General features: G+C 38.3%; 1 protein-coding gene across 1 annotated transcript in view; it reads right to left on the reverse strand.

Moving 5' to 3' along the window:
* Positions 1 to 14,072, reverse strand: part of LOC146527378 (discoidin domain-containing receptor 2-like) — an 82,316-nt gene that overhangs the window by 34,980 nt on the left and 33,264 nt on the right. Inside the window, exon 3 of the mRNA XM_085206067.1 lies at positions 2,531 to 2,636. Within this exon, the coding sequence (XP_085062193.1) occupies positions 2,531 to 2,636 (106 nt within the window). The remainder of the gene's footprint in view (positions 1 to 2,530; positions 2,637 to 14,072) is intronic.

Below are 14,072 nucleotides of genomic sequence, written 5' to 3' on the forward strand. Positions count from 1 at the left end.
GCCTTGGTGAACCCCCCACTGTAATCCCTAGAAGCGGAATCGTTGTGCATGTCTCTAATAATCTCAATATAGGCCTTAGGGATCCCTTTAGATCGCAATGCCCACCAGATACACTGACGAGGCACACAGTCAAAGGTCTTCTGTAGATCTAAAATGGGCACATGCAGAGCTCTCCTTTTTCCCCTGTATGCCTTCATCAAAGTTCTGAGGGCGAAAATGGCGTCCATGGTGCCCGATCCTGGTTGATCGATCATGCGCTCGAAGAGCTTCATGGTATGACTCATAAGCTTAATGCCCCTATAACTACCACAATTTGACATGTGCAGGATATCATCAAACGCCGTTCTCACATTGATTCAAAGCCAACTTAGCGACAAACTCCCACTCAATGCGAACGAACAAAGGCTTTTATATGCTATAGGAGCTTATAAAAGTTTCATTTCAACTGCACTAGGTCAAATTAATATCGAAGTCTATTCATGCTAGAAAACGTAATGGTTAATCAGTCACGGAAATTCATATCGGCCTGGGCTATACACAACGGGGCTCAGCCGCCTCTAATAAGTCAGTTATATTAAATATTTCCAATTTCAGCTCTGACTATGATTTATATCTCGATACTGGACTATCAGAGCTTCGTCGAAGCTTCGAGCAAAATTTTGATAATCAGTGGTGCTGTTGAAATAATGTGTATTACTTTAGTAGCAAGACATAGTACAGCGTTGAGTGGCGCCAACGAACAAGTCTCTAGAGAGAAAGAACTTAAGAATACGAGACACTACAACGTTATATAGGGAATACGTGTCTACGAAACAATAGGAAAATAGTAGGAATTACTTATTAAATAAATAATAGTAGGAAATGGAACCTACTGTTAGGACGGCGTGCCCGTGTTCCCAACTTTCCGCTTGATTTTCGAGATATTGTGTGGAGGTTAGTAGAACTTAACGCCAAGCTTTATCAACAAAAGCGAAGAAATTAAAATAAGGCATCCCTGCGATTACGAATCGAACTGACAACCATCGCGATTACAGTCAGGCAGTGCCATTTTTCTGGATAATTAATTTCCATTCTACTCTTATAAGCACAAATACAATAAACAAAACATACACCTATAAACCTAAATCCAAATCCAATCTTGCGATCGATCCGACCACCTCTGGACTCTGGTATCGAAACGTAAAAACGTCAAATATTAAAGCCGGCTTGACTTTATAAAAATATGAGAAATCCTCGTAAAAAAGGGGGAAAAAACCTTCAACGGCCGCTGAAAAATCGCGTGACGGCCGACGTAATACATTCGTTGTTTGGTTTCGATTCAACTTGTTTGCCTCGAAGTCGTAGCACAGGTAGCACAGGTATGCGCTGACGTAGCGTAGCGTATGTAAATAGCGTGCATTATCCCTTTTCAATCTATAATAATATTATAAAGCTGGAGGAGTTTGTTTGGTTTGACACGCTTATCGCGGGAACTACTACGGAGTGGTTTAAATTAATTACATATTTTATGTGTTGGCAAGTCCGCTGTACCTGTGAACAGAGTGACCTCAGTTGCTTAAAAAGTTTCAAGTATGATACACGTAAACACTGTGGTGACCCTCTGCTTTCCGTATATAGCAAGGTGATGCAGCATGAGGTATGCGTAAACATTTGCCTACTGTATTAGACAACAATGTCGGTGACACTAGAACGTGGTCACTCTGGAAGGTGTGTGTGAATAGGTTGATGACAGTGGACGAGACGCAAGAGGTATTGCAGGGAAATAGCATTTAGCTCCCTGTTTTCTCTGCTCACTGCTTAACTAGCTAATGATAAAGAATTTTAAATAATCAAATAAATATTAGTATTTAAGAATATTAGTTTTCAACGAAATATACTCTTTACAGAAGTCCGTGGTCAATTAAGCTCTCTTAACTCTTTAAATTATGTTTGGTTAAACGCGATTATCTGAGAAACAACTGGTTCGAATTGAAAAAGTTATATTATAGATACCTCAGGTTATTCATATTGATAAAACCCACTGTACTTGCACTGAGACTCTGGTCTCAGTATAAAATTGTCACACGAACGGCAAGATGCATTTTAATCGCGGCTTTTGAGGCGAAACGGACGTTGCATACGATGAATGATGAATATAAACAAGCTTCACGCCATATTCTAGATGTAACAGAATATGCAGAAGGAACGTAGTCTTAAGTCATTCCTTCAGATTGAGTGATGACCGACGTATCATTAGTAAATACAACGTAATCATGAGATAATTAAAATTAAACTTAACTTTATAAGTATAATTTATCCTTCATAGCTGGTGAAGAAATCTGAAAATAATTGTCTTTGAACACGATTTATGATTGCAGATACGATCCCTATTTGGCATAATTATTGTACCTATTTAAAGTTATTATCAAATCATCGCTGCAGTTAATCACAAAAAGTGGAATATAGTGTCCTAACACTACTGTCTCTCTGGCTATCTTGCTACATACAAAAAAAATAAATACAAACTAGGTATATATTTTACATGACTAACCGAGCATTCTGAGGTCCGACGTTGCCGTCGTTGAAGGACGAGCTGGCGGAGAGGTCCTTGTCGGGTATCAAACCGCTCTCCATGCCCAGCGGCGCTATGCATTGAGCTGGAATAAATGGCAAAACGATTATTTTTATACACTTAATATATCATCATAAAATAGGCAAATAAAAAAATATAATCTTGTATTTCAGTGATAAGTCACGGAATTATATATAGTTTGTTGTCCACCAATCTGTCCGTCTGTTAAGACCATTTTTTTAAAAGCTTAAGATATCGTCAAGGTGGGCAGGTCCGACTCGAACATGGAATAACTAAAATAAATAGAAAGAGTAGAACGTAGTGTCTTAACACTCACTCACCCCCACCAACATAATATATGACATATATTAATAATTTTAAACAAATGTTATCATTCACTTGCATGTGGTAGCAACATATTAAAGAAATAAAAGTATAACATTCTGATCGATATTATTTGCACTTGTTATAATGTTTCCCTAAACAAGGATTTGTTTTACGTATTTCACATATTATGTATAAATATTACCTATAAAATACCTCCCAAATGTCCAACCTGATTATATTATTACTTAGGTTATCGTGGCGTTGCAACAGTTGTGGGTTTGATTTCCATTAGATGGGTTGAATAATATTTATTTTCTCACACCGGTAACAGAACAAATGCGGCGATAAATGCCCCTACTAAATACGCAATGTCGGTGAACGGAGTGTCTTTAAACTAGGTTCCTTATGCTCAAGCCATAATATGCCAGCGATATGTGAAAATAGAAACAATTAAGTATTCATAAAATAATACAAGTCCAGTAAGTCCGGTGACATTTGACTTGTGTGGCCGGCATAATTAACCGATACTATCATATTGTGGACTAAGCAATAATTAAAAAGGCCGCGCAGTATACTCGTATAGTTACTACTTAATTAAAAACAGGGGAATTGAACGTAAAGTGTATTACTCCAATACAAGTTGGTACTGAACAATAAATAATTTTTATTATTTATGGGTTAAAGGTGGCATGGCATCTAACGGTTGTGGGTTTAAATCCAAATTTAACAAATGTTTTTAATCTATACTTATAATATTACTAGCGACCCGCCCGCGCCTTGAAATTATAAACAACAGACTACCTACTATTTTCTTACCCAAATATACTTAAAAGAAAGATGTAACCAACTATGCCGCGTAGAAATACATTATAATTATTAGATAACTCCAAAATACGTGCAATCACTTCTAAATTTACGTCGTACGTAGCTCCGTCGTTCGGAGAGTTGGATCTCTGACCGTGGTCTCCGGCGAAAACCTTCTTTAGAGCAGACACATGGAGGGGAATACGGGAGGGGATTGGAATTGGACCCCCGGTTTCCTAAAGGGAGCCCCAGATTAAACGACCATGCCGACGTAACATGTAACATGTGACTGCTCATGAGTCGGATTTGGAGAAGGATAGAAAGTCCCTCGGAAGAAGACGTCTGACCTCGGGCGGCCGGGTAAGCGGAGTGCTGCTCCTTAGGTGCAGGTGACCCGATACATCGGCGCAACGGAATGCGTTGGACGCGAAACGACCAAAGTGTGCCTCTAGGGTTTCTATTTTTAGATTGCGGTGAATGGCGCCTGGTGTTCACGTAGTATGGTGCCTGCCTCACTCGCCAGAAGGTGAGGTTCTGTACTACTTGCAAGATTCTCGTTGAGTAATACTCACTAGGGCATTGTGATGTCATGTCATGATCAGTGTATAGTGCGTATAGAACAGGTGACAAAATTCTGACTGGGACAACGGCAGCGATCAGGTCACTGCTAGACCTCGCACTCTCAACTCTCTCGCAAAATGTCCTGTCACTTACAAAGCAGAGAGGCAAAGACATGCACGATGTGCCAGGTGGTGCCGGCTCTAAGCACTTTATGAGGTAAACCCGGGTGCCAGACGCGGCAATACGCGTGCTACGTCAAGGAAGACTGCTACTGCACTCTCCTTTCGGTTGATCACTGTTGTGGCGTAGTTTACCCAGAGTGGTATACCCGCTCGCCAAAGTGCTCGCTTCGTGGGTGGATGTGCGACTAAGCATATGCCTCCTAGGCGGTCAGCCCAGCCAGGTGAGACTCGCGGTTACCCGCGAGAGACCCAGCTTAGGCGATAAGACTTAGAAGTTTGTTTGGTTGGACGCTCTAATCTCAGGAACTATCGGTGTGAGTTTGCGTTAACAATTTCCTTTGCGTTGGATAGTTAATTTATTGAGGAAAGCTACATTACATCACATTAATCATCTCAATGTAACCCATTGTAGGTACTAGGGGCGATGTTAGGTCGAAGTGATTTATCCCTAACCTACTCCCAAAAATTACAAACAATGTTATATAAAACACAAAAAATATATAAACTTCAAAATATCGCAAGTAAAAATTAAAACTATAAATTTTGAGGTAAGTTTCCATTCTAAATATCGATCGGGGGTATCCCCTTTAGCTGTGTATTAACAGATTAACCACAAATTGCCATGATCAGGCTCGGTCGAACGTCGGCGATGGCTTTCCAAGGACTACTGCACTTTCGAGCGGTTGCTTTTAATATTTCAATGGCACAATTATGTCTATTTCGATATGGGCTTCATGAATTTGGAGCGACGTCGTTGCGGCGCAGTGGGACGGAGAACGCTATGTTTGCGGTTTCGATTCCCATTCGGAGGAATAAATTATTTTTATTTCTTTGATTCAGTAGCAAGTCAAAATGCGGCGTTATGTGTCGCCACTTCCGCTCACACAAAAACAAAAACGCGCAATATCCCAAAAATTGTGTTGTAAGTAGGTGACGGAGTGTCTCAACACCCACTTCCCTCCCCACTGCTTGCTGCCAGCTATACGAGATAAATCGTGAAGCTGAATTTGAGACGCGATAGTTGTGAGTTCGAGTCGCAATCATTTTAGAAATATTTTTCCAAATTATTATTATTAATCCAGTAAGTAAAAATTGATACCGCTGGATTCAAAGGGCGCAGGACCGGGCGGAGTGGCGAGCATTGGGGGAGGCCTATGTCCATCAACCGAAACAGCGCTGTACGCTATATTCCGAACACGCCGGGCACGGGTAGACCGCCGCTATACCGGGTACCAGGGTGGGTACTCGCTATATTGACAGTGATAGGCTCTGCCACACTGCGCTGTTGTATGATCAATCAATTTCGCGAGCGAATTGGAGAATATTTTTAGATATCATCGACAGATATGTTTCTTATTCTTTTTAGCTTCACGTTCTATCTGGAATGTAATGTTATAGGGTAGGCGGAGAGAACCTAGTGTTAAGACACTCCAGTCCCCTTATCCCCATTCTCTGTCGAATTTTCGAAGCATTACGTGTTGACTGACGGAACTCAACGCCACGCTTTGCTTAGTTGCCAGAGCAAGGACATAATATTTAAAAAATTAAATAAATCCTTCCGCTCGCCCTCTTCGCTCTAGATAGAGCGGCTCTCTTCGAAATTGAAGTATATCTTCAGACTTAATCGATACATAGATAAAACTAAATAAATTTTACAAGGAATAAATGAAAAAGTAAGTAAACTTAAAGTACATTCCACGCATATAGGTATGTGCAAAGGCGACCTTACCATTAATAGTGATCTCTTAAAGGTAACCTTTAGCGTAAACATTCAAGGGCACATAAAAAAAAAGAAACAAATATATAAATAAAAGAAACATAAATAACGAGCAAACGAAACACAAATAAGAACTAATTAACAAGATAAAAAAGGAACAAATAAAATAATAATAATAATAGGTAACAAATTACATATAAATTCGGCTCTGCATATAATAATCGAAGGTCTCGAATTCGAGTCTTAGGTGTATTATATTTATATTTATACTGACGGCACTGCTCTGACTAATAGAACTACATCCACCAAGGTTCTTATAGTGCCACATAAAAATTCTTATTAAGTTGCTAAAAGTTTTATCAAAAACTAAATTACTAGGAAGCACGAGTTCAAATTCCCTTAGGGGCAAAGTTTTTTTTTTTTCAAATTTTAAGCGTGCGAATTTTTTTTTATTAGGAGCCAGATAAAATCAAGTATTATAAGTACGTATTTCCTGCCGGACTCATATTCTGTTATTACGCTCAGCTACGACTTATATTTGAAAGTATAAAACATATATATAGTGTAAAAAGCATTCGCATTAAGCATAAAAAAAACTAAGAATAGATATGTATATATTTAGATGTTTAAAAAATATTTCCAAGCTGGTGAAAATTCAATAGTGTCTTCACCTTCCACTCTTTTGGAGCTTCACACATTATGCACTGCAATATGCGGGTATTGCAGGATAAGCAAAGAGAAACAATTGTCAAAGCACACCCTTCTCAACTTTCCGCCCATATCTAAGACAGATCTTGCGAAAGCAACAAAACAAAAATAATTAAATATTTGTTTACATTTTGAAGTGTTGTTTCACACAGGAACGTAGCGGGATTTGAACCCGCGCCTCCGTTGCGTTTGCAAGTAATCGCTGTCCCACCGCGAGAATGTAGATACACCTACTCGTACATACGTAAGTACGAAATGCTCACTATTTATGCCAATCAAACGGTCGAGACCAATTAAGCAGTTACTGAGAAATGCTCGCCTCACTACACTCAAAGTGTCATATTGGATAGGTTACATATGTTTGTGCACATATTATTATCCGGATATTCCGTTTATCGAGGACTGCGGTCACCTACGCTAGCAATGCTGCAGTTAATAGCTAGTTTACAAATCAATATAATAAGTCAATACACTCCTTTACTTTATTTTTCTTTGATTGCTCTCCAAATATTGTGTAGCAAGTCCAAGAAATTATATGTATGTAGTTGTTATAAAGAATCCTATTTATTGGGTTGCGAATCCAGGTAGGTACACGTTTTAGGAATTACAAAGTAAACTATAATTACTACATTACTTTACACAGAAATCGAACTCGGGATCTTCTCTTAATACAATATAACAACAATATAAACATTCGCATTAAGCTAATTTTAAAGTAACAGACATACATACATTCGCATAGCATTATTACAAATATTTAAATACACATATACTAATGTTAATTGTATAAATAAATAAGTAAAACAGCTATAGCAGGTTATGAATAGGAAAACCTAGTGTTAAAACATTTTGTTTCCCACTGCTCAATTTAAAACATTGTGTAAATGACGATACTCAACACCGCACTGCGCCACCACGATCTCTATATACAAATTAATGATAAAATTAATACACCTAATTTTGAGACACTACCTTTATCACTCTCCGGTCAAACCAAAACACTCCTCAACAAAAATGAGGTGGATAAAATACAAATATAGCATCGATCATCACATCACCCCCTGGAGAAAAATGTAAAAGAATTTCATAAAAGCCATGAGTTTAATATAATAAATACGTATTTCCGTGCAATGTTTTCCTTTCCTTTAGCTCGGTGCCACGTTATACATTTAAAATTAAATATTTTAGACGAGTCGTCTGTACCTACCTACCGAGGAGGCACGCAACGCACAAACCGCCAGGAATCCGATTACCTTGAGATGCTAACTAAAATGTCTTCAACTAAATTGAGGAAATTCATAACTAACGTGATTACTGTTTTTTTTATTATTTAAAAAAACAGAGATTTTCACACATTTCTGGCATACCAGGATAAGCAGAGACAATTTAGTATTAAGACACTTTGTTTTCCATTCGCCCACGGCGTTCAGTTGCGTCACTCAAGTGGAATCTCGAATGTCTCGGAGTTTGGGCCAAAATGGGGAACAGAATGTCTTAACACTAGGCTCCCTTTGTCTAGGACATTATCATTACGTACTATGAAATACACGTCTAGTGTGATGTAAAATATAATGTAGTTTAACAAACGAAATTATAAAAGGAACCAACAACGAGAACAATAATGATACTTAAGTTCAATAAGCTTAAGATTTATAATGGCACGTATGTTTCATATACAAATATACACAAAAAAAGTATATATCGACACTTCTATACCATCTATACCAATATTATAAACCTAAAGAGTTGGTTTGTTTGAACGGGGTAATCTCGGAAACCATTGACTTGATTGTTTCATGGTCCATTTATCTAGGAAGGCTGTAGCCCAATCTATACCTATTGTTGTTTGTATGAAGGAGGCACGCAGGCGAAGCCGCAGATAAAAGCTAGTATTAAACAGGTTTAAATTATATTATCATATCCGTTATTTCCGTGTAAAGAAATATTATGTACATAAAAACACGCTATTTAAAAAGCGTTTTTATCGAAAATCAAAACCAGTATGAATTTGTATGAAGCTTATCACGTTTCAACAAAAAACGAAACAAAAAAATTGAGAAATTTTCATAAATCGTCATGCGATGTTCTCATTGGCCGCGTACCTCATAATAAAAAAAACGAATAATATAATTATTTTGCTCGAAAGAGGTCAGTCATTTGTCAATGTATCGAAATAGGAAACATTATACAATATCGATGCCCATTAGTCAGTCACCGAGAGCTTGCATACAAACAAGTAGCATAAGGTAGGTATTTTTATTACTCATCTCTTAGAGAATATTCAACTCAACGAGCTACTCAAAAAATGGGGCGATGTGTGGGAAACGGAGTGTCTTGATACTAGGCTCCTTCTTTTTTCTACATGTCATATATCCACCACCACCACCACCACCACCACCACCACCACCACCACCACCACCACCACCAGAAGCCAGTATGTATCAGATACAGACGTTCGATGCAAGTTTGTTTGTATTTAGATGGTGTGATGAAACAGAGGCGGGTCGGTCTGCGTCTTCCTATGTAGAAATGTATCGTTTCGACATCGATACTAACTACTTGCTATCAAACGCACCGCTCAAAAAGGTTTTAGCTTTCAGTAGAGGAAATTATGTTATTTAATATTACTTTTATGTTTATGGAAAAGGTTCCGAGTATATAGTGGCTGTTCACCAAATTTTGTATTAGCTTTGTATTAGCTAGTAAAAAGCCGTCGCGGGGTCACAACGTTTGACTCCATATGTTTTGGGTTCGATTCAGACCCAGGGGAAAGAATTCATTTCATTTGGGTGCTCTGGTAATACAACAATGCGCGACGTTGTATACACCTAATGAAAAGAAAGGGTAAAATAGAGTGTTGTCTCGCTAGATACCCTCTGCCTATCCTGCATTATGCGGAATACATAGTAATACCTACTAAACTAAACAGAGTGATACATCACTACATAGTAAATGTATTTAAAAGCAAAGAAAATAAAAATAGTTATACTTATATCACTCTCGGCCCGAAAGCGCTACTTAAATTTCATTAAAAACCATTAACCAACATAATTGGTCGGACGTTGATAGCCCGACGACGGCGGTACGTACATACATACGTACATACATACTTTGATTGGAGGGAAGTAGGGGTCGACGGCAGCTTGCTAATCTTTCTTAGAATTCCACTGGCCGTCAGTTTTAGTGCAGGTGTCGAGATATAGTTATAATGGATAATGTTTAATAACATTTTAATTTAATTGACGATTCAACATGCAATAATAAATAAAAATCGGGCGGATAGTGGGAACGAATTGGGAACTTTCTTTGTCTACTAACTCTGTGTTACCCCGCTATACACGGTCAAAAGGATACATTTGAAAAAAAAAAAACCTATTTTGAAGCACAAGCATATACACAAAATAACGAATACATCGGATTTACAAAGCTTAACATTTAGACCAAAACTATCTCTCGGCTCATTTAATAGTAATTAAAACTTATCCATACATTCGCCTCAGCCTCGACGATTGTGTGGACTTCCTAGCTAAAGGTAAATAAGCCGTCCCCATATTCACCTAGAACTCTAAAAGCTAAATTATTTGGACGTGCTTTAGTTTAGGAACATGGGAACGTACTAAAATAAAGCTTAGGAACAGTTTTAAGCTTTTGATCACGATAAATTAAACTTTTAAGGCCGTCGTGGCGCGTCGTCGCAGCGTCTGGTTGTGGGTTGGATTTCAGTCAGGAGAATAAATTATTTTCATTCCCTGCTCTGATAACAAGAAAAGACGTGATAACAAGAAAATACCTTGAGATCCGCCAATTAACACGCAATGCCTCGAAAAATTGTGCAAAAAATAGTGAACAGAGTGTCTTGCTGCATTCGTGCAGCTAAAATACTTTTGAAAGGGACCGAGACAAAGGAAGCTATGACAGATGCGTTATTGATTGAGTTATTATATTTACGAAGAACCTAAGCAACCTAAATCTATCTCACTTTTTTCACATCACCTCATTTTTTTATACATTTGTGTATAAAGCATGCATGCGCCCTGCAGCCTCCATCGATACAATGTAAGGGAAAAGAACAACTATCAAACTTCTCTGTGTTGTGTGATGTGTTCAGCTGAACTGTCTTCACGACATGCACTTACCTACCTAGATTGTAACCAACTTGTTGAATATATTAGAGCGTCACTTAACGCTTGATGAATTAATGGAATGACTTGTAGAGGTGAAGTTCTTTCTGTGTGCCATAATAAAGCGTGAGATAAAGCTAAACGACTATTGCTGCACATACATTCAACATTACAGGATTACAAAATTGAAATTATGAGTTGATTGAAGTATGGCTTTATAATTTAGAACATGCGCTTTTTTCGAGTTGCAACCAAGCAAAGCTTTGAAATTTTCCCTTTAAAGCCTTCAAAGAGACAAAATATTAATATATATTATTTTTGTTACTGTGTAGTGTCGTCAAATTGCTCGCAATACAATGAGCTTCCGAGTTTGTTTTACAATGTCATTATTTAAGAACTGCATGTGAATTGAACTTTGTATGTAAAAGTTAAATTGCCTTTCATTTTCATCCAAAGTAGCAAGCATTTTGTGAAAGAAATATAATATGATGATTTCCCTATATTTATTTTTAAAATGTTTTTTTTTTCAATTTTCACTCTATTGTTTTTTAAAAATTCAAAGTACTCAATATTGCACATTTAAATTTTTTAGTACATTTTTTTTTACTTTCACGCTGTATCCCTCATGTAGCAGGGTGGCAAAATAGTATTAAGGCATATCTTTCCCCATCTTTCCAAGATTTTTCGAGACATTACTACTAAAAACTATTAAAAACAATTTGATTTAGACATATTCTCAATCGTTACTCCTAAACTTGCATTAACAACACCCAGCTCACCACTGCCGATATTTTATTCAAGAGGCTTAAGTGCGACTTCAAGCAACGGATGACATTTAAGAAATGTCACTCACATACACATCGCGAACGGGCGAAGTGAAGTTAGTTTCAGTAACCTATATGTATTATGCATTGCAGCAGCGGCTTCGAATTGATGCTTAAGAGTGCAATGAGTGACAAAAAATGTCTACAAGTTAATAGAAAGAATAAAAATTGTGGTTAGTTACAATTTTTTAGCTTGCTATCCCGCAAACATAGCAGAGTCGGCTGACGGATCTGGGAACCTCTGCCCTGTTCCACGTTTAATTCCGGTGTGTTGAGTGGGAGAACAAAACCCCGCGGTTTGCGGGTTTCGCTCTCCATAACAAGGAAATAAAAATATAAAATATTTCATTTCGCACGCTTGCACCCCTGCACCACCACGACAACTACTCTATTATTGAGTCTGTTTAAATTATTTATTATTAGATTTATGTTTCATATTATAAGTACTTTAAGCCAATCTAATTAACTTTCGATATAATTTTACAATTAATATGATAACTAGTGGTTGCCCGTAACCTTTCCCGTACGAATTTTGAGAAATCTCCTACTACTGCTCCCCTATATGTCCTGGGCCAGAGTGAGGAATTTTGGCATATATATAAAAACTAAATTTAACTTTTTAAAGAATTTGAAAATATATCAATTTTCCAGAATATTGTCTACAAACTTAGATTCAACAAAACGCAACCATTGTCGCACCATACGAGTCGGCCATAACTCTTGCCGCTTGTGCATGCGCAGGCGCACACAGCCTGTCACTATTCGCACTGTCTTCCGGTATCACAATCGTACAAGTAGACCCCAGAACCCATATAGGACAGTATAAGGCGCCGAAGACAGATTAGTATCGATCAGTGGTGCCGGTGCTTATGTAAAACACACGTGGGGAAAACAATAGCAGAGATAAGCTTTCGAATGGCATTCTTATGACGCGTTCATTTTGACGTGGTTGGAATTTTATTATTGTTATATTTTAAAAACATGCATTTGCTAGATGTACGTCAATTGTCTTGTATTAAAAACACGCAGTTTACAGTTGCTATGTAGTTAGACAACAATCCACAACTAAAGTACTCATTGGCCTCTTCATGGTGCAGCGGAACAGCACCTAACTGTAAAAGGTTCAATTCCCATTCAGGGGAATTAATTATTTACAATTTGTCTTATCAATAGGTTCCCTCTACCTAATCATTATAAGCGGGATACATCGTAGAACTAAAAAACAAAACGTCGTAACTACGTAAATTCCACGGTAAATAAATAAAGCTGTACAAATCAATAATTTGATACAAAATCTAAAATAGATGATAAAAAATCTAAACATAAATGCCTAAATCGTCAATATATAGGTGTATCCCACATGGATACCACGCAACGATACCCATTGTGTTTACTTTTGTGTGTCTCGGTGTTTAAGCGGCGTCGATCGTCCAAGTAGCGGTCACCTCTCGTCGGCCCTCTCCGCCTCTCGCCGCCTTTCCTCACCGCCTGCACTCGACGACGAATTGCAAACGTCATATAGTCACTTTTGAATATTCATAGGCGTGTATAAATAATCCCACTTTACAAAACATTCAGCTCCACACGTTCCCAAAGTTCGAACGGAACAAATAAAACAAAAGGAACAGCGCTCCTCATCAGCGCTGCCCGCACCCGTGTCAGAGTGAAATCGAACGAGTAATTAAAAAAGTTGGCTCAACCGTATAAATAAGGTAATAATAAATTTATAGAGCGAGTAAAGTTTGAGAGGCGGCGGGCCGGTGCGTGCCTACGCTGTTGCGTGACGCGTAGCCGTCTAATGAATAATAAACAGCGCCGGCGACTCGGCGTGTACATCTACGATACACAATGGGCAATCATATTTTTAACATAAAACGATGGATGTCAACCCGGAGCCGTGCCCGGGGGGTTCCAGGGCGCCCGGCATCCCCCGTCACCTGGAGACGCGCAAACAGCACAGAGCGCTCTCCTGTGCACGAACACACGGAACACGTCCACGAAAAACGTTTTACGACTGAAAACACTTTGCGTGATGTCGCCCCGACTATTATTTTAATTGGTTGCATTGTACGCTGGAAGAGGTCGTTTACATTTTGTATTTCTTTTAAAATGAACAGGATCACAGTCACAGAGTCAGTTAAATGGCGCCTCTTATCGATTAGCGCGCCGTCCCTACGCTGTCTCGGTAATGACTTTCGAAACTATTCAATACTCAGGTGCTTCGGTACCACACACCGCTAGGTATAATTGTAAATATGCTTATAATTACACGCCCCG

The sequence above is a fragment of the Heliconius melpomene genome, chromosome 21 (genome assembly GCF_056956725.1).
Source record: "Heliconius melpomene rosina isolate 202511_hmr_F chromosome 21, ASM5695672v1, whole genome shotgun sequence".
NCBI lineage: Eukaryota > Metazoa > Arthropoda > Insecta > Lepidoptera > Nymphalidae > Heliconius > Heliconius melpomene.